Source organism: Hemiscyllium ocellatum, chromosome 6 (genome assembly GCF_020745735.1).
Source record: "Hemiscyllium ocellatum isolate sHemOce1 chromosome 6, sHemOce1.pat.X.cur, whole genome shotgun sequence".
Taxonomy (NCBI): Eukaryota; Metazoa; Chordata; class Chondrichthyes; order Orectolobiformes; family Hemiscylliidae; genus Hemiscyllium; species Hemiscyllium ocellatum.
Window position 1 is genome coordinate 92,748,639 of NC_083406.1, and position 15,143 is coordinate 92,763,781.

At 43.1% G+C, this 15,143-nt stretch overlaps 1 protein-coding gene across 5 annotated transcripts in view; it reads right to left on the reverse strand.

Annotated features, from left to right (window-relative positions):
* The window catches only part of trmt9b (tRNA methyltransferase 9B), a 54,040-nt gene that overhangs the window by 3,169 nt on the left and 35,728 nt on the right, over positions 1-15,143 (reverse strand). For 4 of the 5 annotated variants that reach the window (XM_060826780.1, XM_060826781.1, XM_060826782.1 and 1 more), the window contains one exon: positions 6,446-6,619. The exons of the other annotated variant lie outside the window; for it this stretch is intronic. In XM_060826780.1, the coding sequence (XP_060682763.1) occupies positions 6,446-6,619 (174 nt within the window). The remainder of the gene's footprint in view (positions 1-6,445; positions 6,620-15,143) is intronic. 5 annotated transcript variants of the gene reach the window in all.

Here is a 15,143-nt window from a genome sequence, read left to right on the forward strand (position 1 = left end):
TCAAATAACAAATGTTATCGATGTCATGAATTTCTCAGCACCCCTTGTCTCCCCCTCCTGCCAAAGATATTAGTGACATTATGGGTCATCATGTCTCATTAAACATCACAGGGATTATGACTTTCCCTGACCTGACCTTGAAATTCCCTCAAAAAACTGATCACATTCTTGTAGTTCACATTCCCATTGTGTCCAACTCTTCTGGATTCTTGAAAACTGTACTGTAGCATTGAGTCATAAGTACAACTCCAGCTTGTCAGTGTTGCCCCGGCCTTTTTTTTCTCATCTATAATCTTGCTAAGTTGCGAAGAGAAAGTGAGGACTGCAGATGCTGGAGATCAGAGTCATGAGTGTGCTGCTGGAAAAGCACAGCAGGTCAGGCAGCAACCAAGGAGCAGGAGAATCAATGTTTCGGGCATAAACTCTTTATCAGGAATGAGGCTTGCGGGCCGGGGGCTGAGAGATAAATGGGAAGGGGGTGGGGTTAGGGGAAGGGCTAGGTGGATGAAGGTGAGGGAGAAGGTGATCGGTCGGGCGGGTGATGGGCAGGTCAGGAGGGCGGTGCTCAATTGGAGGCTTAGGACTGGGATAACGTGGGGGGGGAGGGGGGGAAGAGAGACATTAGGAATTCACATTTATCCTGTGTGGTTGCAGGGTCCAAAGGTAGAATACGAGGCGTTCTTGACAGAATGGGAGGGGGTGTTGGATGTGTTCAGCCACAGGGTGGTCCCAGAGATGTTCTCTGAAACAATCCGCAAGAAGGCATCTTGTCTCCCTGATGTAGAGGCCTTCTTGCGGATCATTTCAGAGAACTTCTCTGGGACACCCACACCCACCAAGCCCACCACACTGTGGCTGAACACTTCAACTCCCCCTCCTTCTCCATCAAGGAAATGCAGGCTCTGGGCCTTCACCACCGTCAAACCCTTACCACATGATGTCTGGAGGAAGAACGCCTCATATTCTGCCTTGGGACCCTCCCCTCACATTATCCCAGTCACAAGCCTCCAACTTCATCCACCTATCGTTTTCTCAACGACCTTTCCCCAAACCCCACCCCCTCTCCATTTATCTCTCAGCCCACAAGCCTCATTCCTAATGAAGGGCTTATGCCCAAAACATCGATCCTCCTGTTCCTCGGATGCTGCTTGACCGGCTGTGCTTTCCCAACACCTCACTCTTGACTGTTGCTCAGTTGCGCAAAGCACTTGTTGCTTATGGGCTTTCAACAGCACCACCCACTCTCTGCTGCAGCAAGTTATTAATTGTACAATGCTGCTACAGGGTCCAAAAGCTTAAGGACTTTTCTGGTGCCCCTTCAAGCTGCCTACTAACTCCAAGAACTTGTCCCTGGTTCTAATTGCATCAAGAAATCCAGTTGGTCAATGACTCACAGAGCCCAGATTTGCTTTGACTCAGTGTAGTTCAGGTGACTTTTCAGCAGTACAGCTTAACAGTTTTTTTTCTGCATGGAGTTATTTTTCTCTCTCTCACTCACCAAGAACTTCCCTGAACCCCAGCAACACAGATATTCAACAGCTCTAAGCCTTCCCTGAGCACGACAAGGAACACATGTGGTTCAGTTATCTAGCAGCAGCACTGCCTAACATGGAGTTTCCACCTGTTTCTTTCTCTGACTGTGAATTTGCACTGCTTTTTAGAGAGCCCTTTGTAACAAACTTTGCCCCCTATTGCTTGCCAGAATCATATATAATTAATTTTCTAACAGTCAAATGTAGCAAAGCCTTTGTGCTCTATGTACCCCTGAACATTAGAATGTCACCATTTTCAGTACAAATTACATAGTCATAGACTCAGATGTACAGCATGGAAACAGACGCTTCGGTTCAACCCGTCCATGCCAACCAGATATCCCAACTCAATCTAGTCCCACCTGCCAGCACCCAGCTCATATCCCTCCAAACCCTTCCTATTCATATACCCATCCAAATGTCTCTTAAATGTTGCAATTGTACCAGCCTCCACCACTTCCTCTGGCAGCTCATGCCACACACATACCACCCTCTGTGTGAAAACATTGCCTCTTAAGTCTCTTTTATATCTTTCCCCTCTCACCCTAAACCTATGCCCTCTAGTTCTGGACTCCCCCCACCCCAGGGAAAAGACTTTGCATATTTACCCTATCCATGACCCTCAATTTTGTAAACCTCTGTAAAGGTCACCCCTCAGCCTCCGACACTCCAGGGAAAACAGCTCCAGCCTGTTCAGCCTTTCCCTATAGCTCAAATACTCCAACCCTGGCAACATCGTTGTAAATCTTTTCTGAACTCTTTCAAGTTTCACAACATCTTTCCGATAAGAAGGAGAACAGAACTACACGCAATGTTCCAACAGTGGCCTAACCAATGTCCTGTACAGCCGCAACATGACCTCCCAACTCCTGTACTCAATACTCTGCCCAATAAAGGAAAGCACACCATACACCTTCTTCACTATCCTTTCTACCTACGACTGCACTTTCAAGGAGCTATGAACCTGCAGTCCAAGGTCTCTTTGTTCAGCAACACTCCCTAGGACCTTACCATTAAGTGTATAAATCCTGCTAAGATTTGCTTTCCCAAAATGCAGCACCTCGCATTGATCTGAATTAAACTCCACCTGCCACTTCTCAACCCACTGGCCAATCTGGTCAAGATCCTGTTGTAATCGAAGGTAACCCTCTTCACTGTCCACTACACCTCCAATTTTGGTGTCATCTGCAAACTTACTAACTGTATCACTAATGCTCGCATCCAAATCATGTAAAGCAGTTTATCACAACACGCATATAAACCTTTCCTTACATCTGTTATACTACAATAAATTATTAGCTTTGGCAGTGAAGTATAAAACATAATAGGGATCTTTGCAAATGCATTTGTGAAACTTGTTCCACGTGTCAAAGCCTTAGACAATATAGAAAATTAGCATTACAGTTACTGAATAATTAAGGTGTTCATGAAGCAGTTTCAGAAGCACCAACTGAATGGGTTTTATGGAATCTGGCAGCCAAAAGGTGTGGTGTAAAAGGTAGATTTTCAAAAATTGTGTTCGTGCAAGCACACTGGTACTTAGCCAGAGAATTCCTCATGTTGCGTCGAGTGTCCCCATGTGCTGAGTTATGGCTTTAGGACTCTGGAGCAACCTTGCAATGATGTCATGAAGCAACTTCTGGCTGGGCATAAATAACAATGTGGATGGAGTTTAAAAAAAGTGTACAGATTGTTAGGCAGACGCCGGATGTTCAGCGATGCAAATATTAGAAACATGTCAGAGAAGCATGTGGAGTAGACTGATAAGCTTTAGGCAGTAGAGTTAATGTAATGGTCTTTCAGTAAGGTAACAGTAAGATTAGAGCATGATATATCTATGAATATCAAATATTGTAGAATTTAGTCTTAAAATGAAATAAACAATGTTTTTAAGGAACCCAAAGGCTTCACACAAGCACTCAAAAGGTGTTGCATTATCACAGGGCAAATATGTCCCATAAAGCGTAGGACCAGGATTAGAGAACCCTGGATATCCAAGGTCATAACATTAGGATTAAGAAAAATAAAGAAATGAAAAAAGATAGCACAGGTACACACATCAGAGTCGTCTGTGAAATGTTATAAGAAATTAACATAGAGAGAAGGTACACGCAGTTTAGCAGCCTTAGGCTGAAGTGTAGTGATGAAGTGTATCCCAGTCTATTGAGGGGGGCAAGGAGCAGATAACAGGGACTTTGGCAGTAAACTTCAATTCCATTCAGGCTACAGGTGAGATGTCAGAGGACTGGTAACATTGTCCCATTATTAAATCAAAAGGGAGGAAGAGATATTCCAGAAAGTTATTAGGCAGTCAGTCTAACCTCACTGATGTGTAAGTTATTAGAAAGAATTCTGAGGGACAGAATCTATCTGTACATGGAGAGACACAGATATATCAAGGATAGTCAGCATGTTAGGTGAAGGGGTAAATGTAGGGTTGCTCTTTGAAGAGTCAGTGTGGACTTGTTGGGCCGAAGGGCCTGTTTCCACACTAAGTAAGTAATCTAATCACTCCCCAGTCACCTGACTCACCTTTCCACACAATCACAGATGTAGTAACATTTGCCTTTTTATCCTCACTTCTCACCGCTCCAAGGTCTCAAATACTCCTTCCAGGTGAAAAAAAAAAGGTGATTTCTGTATACTTCCTCCGATTTAGCCAGCTGTATTCACTGCTCACCTTGTGGTCTCCTCTACACGTGGAAGACCAAATACAGATTGGATAACTGCTTAGAGTACACTTCCATTCAGTCCACACTGAAGGTACCATTGGTCTGAAATTTTGTTTCTCCACCTTGCTCTCATTTCAATCATTGACTACACATCCAGTGGAATCAACATAAAATTGAGGAACAGCATTTCATCTTTTGATTAAACACTTCACAGCCTTCTGTGCTCAACACAGTTCAACAATTTCAGACCATAATTTCTGCACCTACTTGTTTCAGTTCAGCAGCATACATGTTCTCGTAAATTACTTTTTCTGGTGTTTGTTTCCCTTTTGGCCTATCACCATTTTGTTTAGCCCCGTAAGAATGATTCTTCTGTCATCCAATATTTCTCAGAAAAGATTCATAGAATCACTCCAGTGCAGATAGAGACCATTTGGCCCATCAAGTCTGCACTGACCCTCCAAAGAACTTCCCACCCAGACTCACCTCCTTACCCTATTCCCCTATAACCCCACATTTTCTCATGGCTAATCCACCAAGCCACCAAATCCCTAAGCATGGTCAACCCACCTATCCTGTACATCTTTGGATTGTGGGAGGAAATCAGAGCATCTGGAGGAAACCCAGGCATGGGGAAAACATGCAAACTCCACACACATAGTCACCCAAAGCTGGAATTGAACCCAGGTCCCTGGCACTATGAGACAACGGTGCTAATCACTGAGCCATCGTGTCACCTACATTATCTCCTCTTACATCCTATCTGAGAACTTGCTTTGGTCCTCTTCCTCCAGCTTTGCTCAAAACCTATTACATTTCTAACTTTTCTGATGAAAAGTGCTTGACCTGAAATGTTAACCATCTCTTCGGATTTTGCATGACCTCTGAATATTTCCAGCATCTTCCATATTCTGCTTTTTCAGTCACGGATTTAGCTTGGTTAATCTACTTTACACCATCATAAGATGGTCTTTTTCAGTGGCAATGTACTGCAACTGCACTAAAATTTGCCATTTAATTTTGTTCATGTATGTAATAAGTTTTTCTCTGAGCATCTGTGTCACACTCTGTAAATGACACAGTTAGACTTTGTTGAAGAATGATGAATTCCAAAATAAGAATGCACTAAATAAAGGTTACGTTGTTAATTCTAAATTAAGATGACCGAGTTACCCATTAATTAGGAAGACCGAATGCGTCCTTTGCAATGGGGTCATGAATTAATGTTTTATCAGAATACCTAAGCTTTTATTTACAGGGCCCTACTTGTATCTAGTTTACCATGAGATTACATATTACCAAGGTTCAAACATATTTGAAAATCCAACAGTAAATGAATGATTTCCAAATGATGATGATTAAGACATGACTCTAATTTTTAAAGAATATATTGAACAAGTGTAAATTTAATTCCCAATTCTAAGCTCAGTGAATCATTAACATTCTTCAGCCCATTCCTGAAGAAGGGCTCATGCCCGAAACGTTGACTCTCCTGCGCCTTGGATGCTGCGTGACCTGCTGCGCTTTTCCAGCAACACATTTTCAGCTCTGATCTCCAGCATCTGCAGTCCTCACTTTCTCTTAGAATCATTAACATTGGCAGTTTGCTTTTATAACATGTAGGGGTTTTGAGCAAGTTGGCGTTAGCTGACTGCCTCTAATTGCCCTTGAACTGAGAGGCTTACTCAGTTGAGAGGGCAACTACGAATCAGCCATGTTGCTGTGGGTTGGGAATGTAGGCCAGACCAGAAGAGGATGGCAAATTTCATTCCCTAAAGGACATTATCGAACCAAATGGAGTTTTAAGACACAGACTAACTTTTAGTGTCTTTATTTTGCATGTGAACAAATGCAAAACCACACAATATATTCAGGACTTGGTGCATTGTGGTACTATCACTGGACTAACAATCCAGGAAAAGGCTCAATGGCGTGGCACTTAGTGCAATTTGAATTCAGTTAATTAACCTGAAATACTCTCTGTAATGGTAATTGTAAATGTCCTACTAATGTCCTTTAGGAAGGGAAATCTGCCATTTTCACCTGATCTGGCCTATAGCAATATAGAGCCACAGCAATGTTGTCCATTCTTAACTGCTTTCTGAAATGGTCTAGTAAGCCACTTCAATGTAGGGCACTTAGAGATAGGTAATACATACTAGCCTTGTCTGATGCCCGCACGCCACAAAACAATAATATTATATAGCATTTAAAGACAGGTAGAAGAAATTACATTCTCACCTGCTATTGATAGAATGGCATCAAAACACTGGTCCCGATATGGTAAATGCAGGCTGTCACATACCATGGCTTCATAGCTCTGCTCCCTTGCTGATTCTACTAAGGGCAGACAATAGTCACAACCTACTTTGTAGGCCTGCTTGTTGATACAAAGGTACTTTCCATTTCCACATCCTGATTTAAGGAAAAAGTGTTGTTGAAAATGGTAAACAGTACATGCATCATTAAAATATACCACGCAATACAAAACCAAAAACAATTAAACCACCCAGAGGAAAACACTACAAGCATAAACTGATAGCTCACAAACTGCTATTCCAACTATGGTAACATCAAGTGGAAATGTCTTTCATGTTGCAAACGTCTCATGTTGAGCTACCAAAATTAATTCTAGTGACCAAAAACTTCAGGGTAGAAGTTTTCATGGTTCAAGGAAGATTGGGAGAAACCAATGTATTTATTTTACATGTGAACAAATGCAAAACCACACAATATATTAAGGACCTGGTGCACTGTGGTACTATTACTGGACTAACAATCCAGGAAAAGGCTCAAGGGCAATCTCTCAGGTTTTTCCACTGCTCATCTTTCAAGATTAGACAATAAACAATAGGCAATAGGCGCAGGAGTAGGCCATTCAGCCCGTCGAGCCTGCACTGCCATTCAATACGATCATGGCTGATCATTCCTAATTAGTATCCTCTTCCTGCCTTCTCTCAATAACCTTTGATTCCACATTCTTTGAGAGCTCTATCCAACTCTTTCTTAAACGAATCCAGAGACTGGGCCTCCACTACCCTCTGGGGCAGAGCATTCCACACAGCCACCACTCTGGGTGAAGAAGTTTCTCCTCATCTCTGTCCTAAATGGTCTACCCCGTATTTTTAAGCTGTGTCCTCTGGTTCAGCACTCACCCATCAGCGAAAACATGTTTCCTGCTGCCAGAGTGTCCAATCCTTTCATAATCTTATATGTCTCAATCAAATCCCCTCTCTGTCTTCTAAACTCAAGGGTATACAAGCACAGTCGCTTCAGTCTTTCAGTGTAAGATAATCCCGCCATTCCAGGAATTGACCTCGTGAACCTACGCTGCACTCCCTCAATAGCCAGAATGTATTCCCTCAAATTTGGTCTCACCAGTGCCCTGTACAGCTGCAGAAGAACCTCTTTGCTTCTATATTCAATTCCTCTTGTTATGAAGGCCAGCATGCTATTAGCCTTCCTCACTACCTGCTTTACCTGCATGCTTGCCTTCATTGATTGGTGTACAAGAACACCCAGATCTCTCTGTACTGCCCCTTTACCTAAATTGATTCCATTGAGGTAGTAATCTGCATTCCTGTTCTTGCCACCAAAGTGGATAACCATACGTTTATTCACAATAAACTGCATCTGCCATGCATCTGCCCACTCACCTAACTTGTCCAGGTCACCCTGTAATCTCCTAACATCCTCATCACATTTCACCCTGCCACCCAGCTTTGTATCATCAGCAAATTTGTAAATGTTATTGCTGATACCATTTTCTATATCATTAACATATTATAAAAAGCTGCGGTCCCAGCACAGATCCCTGCGGTACCCCACTGGTCACTGCCTGCCATTCCGAAATGGAGCCGTTTATCACTACCCTTTGCTTCCTATCAGCCAACCAATTTTCAATCCAATCTAGTACTTTGCCCCTAATACCATGCACCCTAATTTTACTCACTAACCTCCTGTGTGGGACTTTATCAAAAGCTTTCTGAAAGTCCAGGTACACTACATCTATTGGATCTCCCTCGTCCATCTTCAGAGTTACATCCTCAAAAAATTCAAGAAGATTAGTCAAGCATGATTTTCCCTTCATAAATCCATGCTGACTCTGTCCTATCCTGTTACTACTATCCAGATGTGCCGTAATTTCATCCTTTATAATAGACTCCAGCATCTTTCCCACCACTGAGGTCAGACTAACTGGTCTATAATTTCCTGCTTTCTCTCTCCCACCTTTCTTAAAAAGTGGTATAACATTAGCCACCCTCCAATCCTCAGGAACTGACCTCTAATCTATCGAACTCTGGAAAATAATCACCAATGCATCCACGATTTCCCGAGCCACCTCCTTCAGTATCCTGGGATGTAGACCATCAGGCCCCGGAAACTTATCAACCTTCAGACCTAACAGTCTCTCAAACACCAAATCCTGGCAAATATAGATTCCCTTCAGTTCAGGTCCTTCAGCCACTTATCTCAGAGAGATTGCTTGTGTCTTCCCCAGTGAACACAGATCTGAAGTACCCATTTAATTCTTCTGCCATTTTTTTTGTTCCCCGTAATATATTCCCCTGTTTCTGTCTTCAAGGGCCTAATTTTAGTCCTAACCATTTTTTTGCCTTGCACATACTTAAAAAAGCTTTTACTATCCTCCTTTACATTATTGGCCAGTTTACCTTTGAACCTCATTTTTCCTCTGCATATTTCCTTCTTAGTAATCCTCTGTTGCTCTTTAAAGCTTCCCAGTCCTCAGTTTTCCCACTTATCTTTGCTATGTTATATTTTTTCTCTTTTAACTTTATATGTTTCTTAACTTCCCTCGTCAGCCACGGCCGCCCATGCCTCCTCCTGGGATATTTCTTCCTTTTAAGAATGAACTGATCCTGCAACTTCTGCATTATACACAGAAATATCTGCCATTGTTCCTCCACGGTCATCCTTGCTAAGGTATTGCACCATTGAACTTTGGCCAGCTCCTCCCTCATAACTCCATAGTTCCCTTTATTCAACAGAAGTACTGTCACTTCTGACTGTACCCTCTCCCTCTCAAATTGCAGATTGAAGCTTAATGTATTATGGTCACTACTTCCCAATGGCTACTTCACTTCGAGGTCTCTGGCCAATTCTGGCTCGTTATACAATACCAGATCCAGAATTGCCTTCTCCCTGGTCGGCTCCAACACCAGCTGCTCTAAGAATCTCTGAGGCACTCCAGAAAGTCTCTTTCTTGAGGTCCAATACCATCCTGATTCTCCCAGTCTACCTGCATGTTAAAATCCCCCATAACAACTGTAGTAACATCTTTGCGACAGGCCAATTTCAGCTCCTAATTCATCTTACATCCGACATCCAGACTACTGTTTGGGGCCTGTAGATGATTCCCAAGAGGGTCTTTTTACCCTTAGTATTTCGTAAGGACTCTGCCCGTCAGTCTGTCCTTACGATAGCATGTGTAGCCTTGAATATTCATTTGCCAGGCCCTGTACACTTGAAGCCACATCTCAGTTATCCCCACAATATCGTATCTGCCAATTTCCAAAAGAGCCTCAAGCTCATCCATCTTATGTCTAATGCTTCGTGCATTCATATATAGTATTGTTAATTTGTTACTGCTCTCACCCTTCCCATCAAACCCCTATTTCACTCAACCTTACAGCATGATCCCTTTCTGAGTTTTCTGCCTCATTGATACAGTTGTCTTTCTTGACTTCCCTTATTCTAACTTTCCCTCAAATTTCCTTTTTAAACATCCAGTTTGTCCCCTCCCCCCGCTACTTAGTTTAAATGTAGCGGTGTTGCAGTAGAAAACCTGCCTGCCAGAATGCTGGTCCCTAACCTATTGAGGTGCAAACCGTCTCTCTTGTAGAATTTATGCTTACCACAAAATATACCCCAGTGATCCAAGAACTGCACCAGTTCTCCAACCACACATTAAAGTCCATTAACTCCCTGTTTCTGGCCACACCAGCCCGAGGAACTGGAAGCAAACCAGAGATAACCATCTTGGACGTCCTGCTTTTCAGCCTTCTTCCTAGTTCTCTGAAGTCTCGCTGTAGTATGTGCCTCCTCTTCTTCCCGACATCATTTGTGCCGACATGTACCACCACCTCTGGCTCTTCACTCTCGTCCTTGAGGATTTCCTGCACTCTGTCCGTGATGTCTTTCACCTTGGCACCAGGAAGGCAACACACCATCCTTAAATCCCATCTGCTGTCACAAAAACCCCGGTCAGTTCCTCTCACGATGGAGTCCCCTATTACCACGGCTCTGTGCGATGTCAGACTCTTCTGCTCTGCCTCCGCGCCAACCAAGTGGGCGGCACGGTGGCACAGTGGTTAGCACTGCTGCCTCACAGCGCCTGAGACCCGGGTTCAATTCCCGACTCAGGCGACTGACTGTGTGGAGTTTGCACGTTCTCCCCGTGTCTGCGTGGGTTTCCTCCGGGTGCTCCGGTTTCCTCCCACAGTCCAAAGATGTGCGGGTCAGGTGAATTGGCCATGCTAAATTGCCCGTAGTGTTAGGTAAGGGGTAAATGTAGGGGTATGGGTGGGTTGCGCTTCGGCGGGTCGGTGTGGACTTGTTGGGCCGAAGGGCCTGTTTCCACACTGTAAGTCTAATCTAATCTAATCTAAAAAAAACCTTTGATTGACAGACCTGGCCGCCTCGCAGACTGGCCATGTCATCAGTCTCTACTGTTTCCAAAAGCTTCAACTTGTTCCTGACAGGTACTTCTCCCGGGGTCTCTTGCATCTGTCTCCTCTCTGCCTTCCTCATCGTCCGCTCTCTTCTGGCATGATTGGTGTAATAACCTCACTGAAAGTCTTGTCCAGAAAGATCTCATTTTCTCGGATGAGCCTAAGGTCCTCGAGTTCTTTCATCAGTGCAGCAATATGCTCGGTCAATAGCTGAATGTGCACACACTTTCCACACATATACGAGCCAGACACACCAGAGTCGTTGACCTCCCACATCAAGCACGTAGCACATTGAACCAGCTGGGCAGTCATGTCTTCACCCTCTTCAACTGTGGTGTAATCACTTCACTCAACCTCCTTGTCAAAGACTCCTGAGCTGAAGCCTCACTCTTAGAGCCAAACTTCCTTAGACCCTTTTTTTGGGGCAAGTCTGTGGACTCTCAATTTAGGTTAGAGGAGGAGGGAGGGAGGGAGACCCTACTTTGTAGGACCTGGGATTTAGAACACACCCACTCTAATAGCAATCACTTACCTTCCCGACCGGCTTTGTGCTCTGCCTGAACTTCCGCCCAGCTCCCGCTGCTCTCTGCTGCGGGTTCTAGTGGAAGCAAGCTCCTGAAGGAAGGAATTCATGATGTATGCCACAGACAGCAATATTCCCTTTTGTTTCTCTTGTAAGGTTCAGTAGTTTCACCAAACTATTTGTATGCATTGCATGCTTTATTACAGCATTTTATATCAGTTATCAAATACTGGTCACTGCCACTGACCCTAAATTTAAACTGGGGCCTCTGATCGCTTTTGCCCTTAGCCCCATTGAGATTAGTTTCCACAGAAAGTAATCAAAATTGGAAACATGTTTTGGCAGCGTGATGTAGCTATAACATCACTGAAGAATTAGTATTTTTGAGAATGCTTACCTCCGTTGGCAGTTACAGCGCAGTTACAGCAGAGATGGATTTGCGCGCTTAGTTCTGTGCACACGTAGATATCCATGCCAAAATCTCCACATCAATCTGTGCTTGTACCAATGTCTGTGCCGTTCTGCGCATACACTGTGTCCGCCCCATTCCACACATGTGCAACATCGGATCCGGTCTTCACGCCATTCTGCACATGCGCCAATGTCCAGGCCGATGTTTACATGTCATTCTAAGCATGCGTGATGTCACTACCGGTTTTTGTGCTGACCTGCGCATGTGCTGATGTCAGCTGCTGGCAGAGCAGCTTTGAGAGAGAGATTCTGTACTGAAAGCAGCTTTCTTACATTTTTTTTTTAAAAATGTGCTGTGTCAAATTTACTTTGGCTTTGTTAATAAATATGATTTCAACCTTCATTCAGGCTGTGCTATACTTGGCATCCGACCTTTTGATGATTTTTCAGGGATCATGAGTGATATTTTTTGCAATCTACCCCAACCCCACTTTTCCCATAGGCTTCATTGTTTATATTAAGCAATTTTCTATTAAGCAAGGTTTTGCTGGAACATGTTATAAGAGAAATACCTGTAGCGTAGTTCAGTACCACACTCAAGAGTTTTGAGAGTTGCCACTCACTGAAATTGGAATGTCAATGTCCAAACAATAGCAGTGTGTCATTTAGCATCCTGGGTAGGGGACTCTAGAGAGTCTGTGGCATAGTGGTAATGTCAGTGGACTAGTAATTTAGAAACCCAGGCTCATCCTTTGATTACCTAGGGTCAAATCCCACAGGGGCAGATGGTAAAATTTGAATCCAATAAAAACAGCTGGAATTAAAAACCGGCTGAATGATGACCATGCATTCCATTGTTGATTGTTGTTGAAATCCATCTGGTTCACTACTGTTCTTTTGGGAAGCAATTCTGCCATCCTCACCTGGTCTGACATGTAAGTCATTGAATTTCAAACGTCCTGTGGGATATTTAGGATGGACAATAAACAATGGCTTAAGCATCAATGTCCATATTCCATCCAGGAATTTAAAAAAAAAACTATTATTCTATCCACATGGTTCTACTAGTAGATGCTTTTAATCAAACATGGTCCGATTACATGCAATTAGGTTCACTGAGATTCAAATGAGCAATCTCCACACAATTTCTGATAGATTTCCAGCTGTAGAAAAGTCCAAAGGGAGGAGCAAGAGCTCACCTCTGTTCTTCTCAACAATAATATTGGCTGGTGTCACTTGGGTCTTTTGTCCTGAAGCCATCCTCCAATAAGCGCTACCATTATCTTGGCCTGGAATTGGGGACTGATCCAGGATCTTGTTTCTCATCCACAAGCTACTGCTTGTCCATTAGGCACCACCTTGACATAGTGTTGATAGAACACATCAATCAAGTGGCCACCATCAAGCGACCAACTATCAGAAAACTGTAGAATGGAAAAATCTGAAGTGTGACATTTGTACTCACTCACTGGTATTGAGCCATGTTTGGTGCATATTTAAATGGCACATTTATACTTTGAGCCATTTAAAGGTAGGGACTAAAGGTGAGGGTTTGCGGGAGGGGTGGACGGTGCAGGATTGGCAATGAAGAGGGAAAGAAGAAAACCTCCTTATTACTTATTTGTATTAACTGTTTCACCTTTTCTTGGGAAAAGCCCTTTTCCAGAAGTGGATAAAATCGTGCAAGATGGCACCTGACTGATTTTTAATATTTTCTAATCAACCTGCTCAACAGATGTCACTACATACTCCTGGAGCAGATGGGACTTGAACCTGGGACTCCTGGCTCAGAGGGAAGGTCACTACCACTACTCCACCATGACCCCAGGCTATTCATTACCTGGGAGCCTAAACAGTAAATAGACATCCAAGACTAACTTCCCCACAATTGTATTAGACATAGGAACACTTTCCTATACCAATCACAAGACACTAGGCTAGAGGGAAATCCTTGCTGGTCCTTCTCCATTCCAGTGCAGAAACATTGAGGCCTATTGGAATATTCTAATACCAAACACTGGGAGTCAAACATGGTCAATCCTGCTTTTTATTGCTTCATATTATAGACTATCACAAACTTTGCTGTAAGATCTAAAAAAAAACTCTTCAAAGACATTGAGATATCTTGTTCCATGTACTTGTAATGCTACAATTATCAGTTATCATTCTAAACCACGATTGTGGCAGCTCACAACTCAACCTGAGTGCCCTTATCTTTCATGATTATCGCACATCAATTTTCCTTTGGATACAAAACTACTTCAACAAAATGCTAAGAGACAATAATAACATTCTACTTTCTTCTGACTGAAGGTCTCAGGCTTGCCTTCCATGTGAATTCGTGGGCAAGCTAAATAAATGGCACATCACAATGCCGCACACAGGCAGCCTTCCTTCTGTATACAATAGTTTCTGCAATAATTCAGCTGCAACAACAGTGCACCAGAATTCTATGTTACAACCACTTCTATAACATTTTTCACTTAACAAAACCACTCAATGTGCTTTACTCAGAGTGAAGAGAATGTCAGTGACCCTATACAAGAAGAGGATGATAAAAAAATGAGAGATGGTCAAAAACATGGTTTTTGAGAGGACTTTGAAAACATTTTTTTCCAAAAGGTAGAATGTAAAGTATCCAGGTTTGATCAAAGAATCCCAAATGAATTTGCATGACAGTTAAACGTTTTACTTCAAAAATAAAAATCATTCCTGGGATGCAGATGTCACTGACTTGGCTAGCATTTATTGTCCATTCCAAATTGCTGACAAAGGTGTTGGTAATCGGTCTTCTTAACTTGTAGCATGTGACAAGGGGAAGGGAAACCCATAATGCTGTTACGTGAGGTGTTCTAGGATTTTGATGCAGCAATAATGAGGCAACAGTGATATACTTCTAAGTCAGGATGGTGTGGGGCTTGGAGGGCAACTTGCGGGCGGTGGGTGCCCATGTATCTATTGTTCTTTAAGATGGTAGAAGTCACGTGTCTGGAAGATGCTGTCGAAGCAGCCTGGGTGAGTTGTTGCAGTAAATCCTGTAGATGGTACACACAACTGTTACCGTGCATCAGAGATGAAGGGAGTGAATGTTGAAGTCATCAGGTGATGTGCCAATCAAGTGGGCTTTGTCATGTATGGTATTGAGCTTCTGGAGTGTTGTTGGAATTTCACTCATTTAGGAAAGTGGAGAATATTACATCGCATTCTTGACTTTTGCCTTTCGATGGTGCATAGATTTTGAGAAGTCATGTGGTGAGTCACACATCTGCAAAATTTCTAAACTCTGATCTATTCTTGAAACGGAGATTCAGCA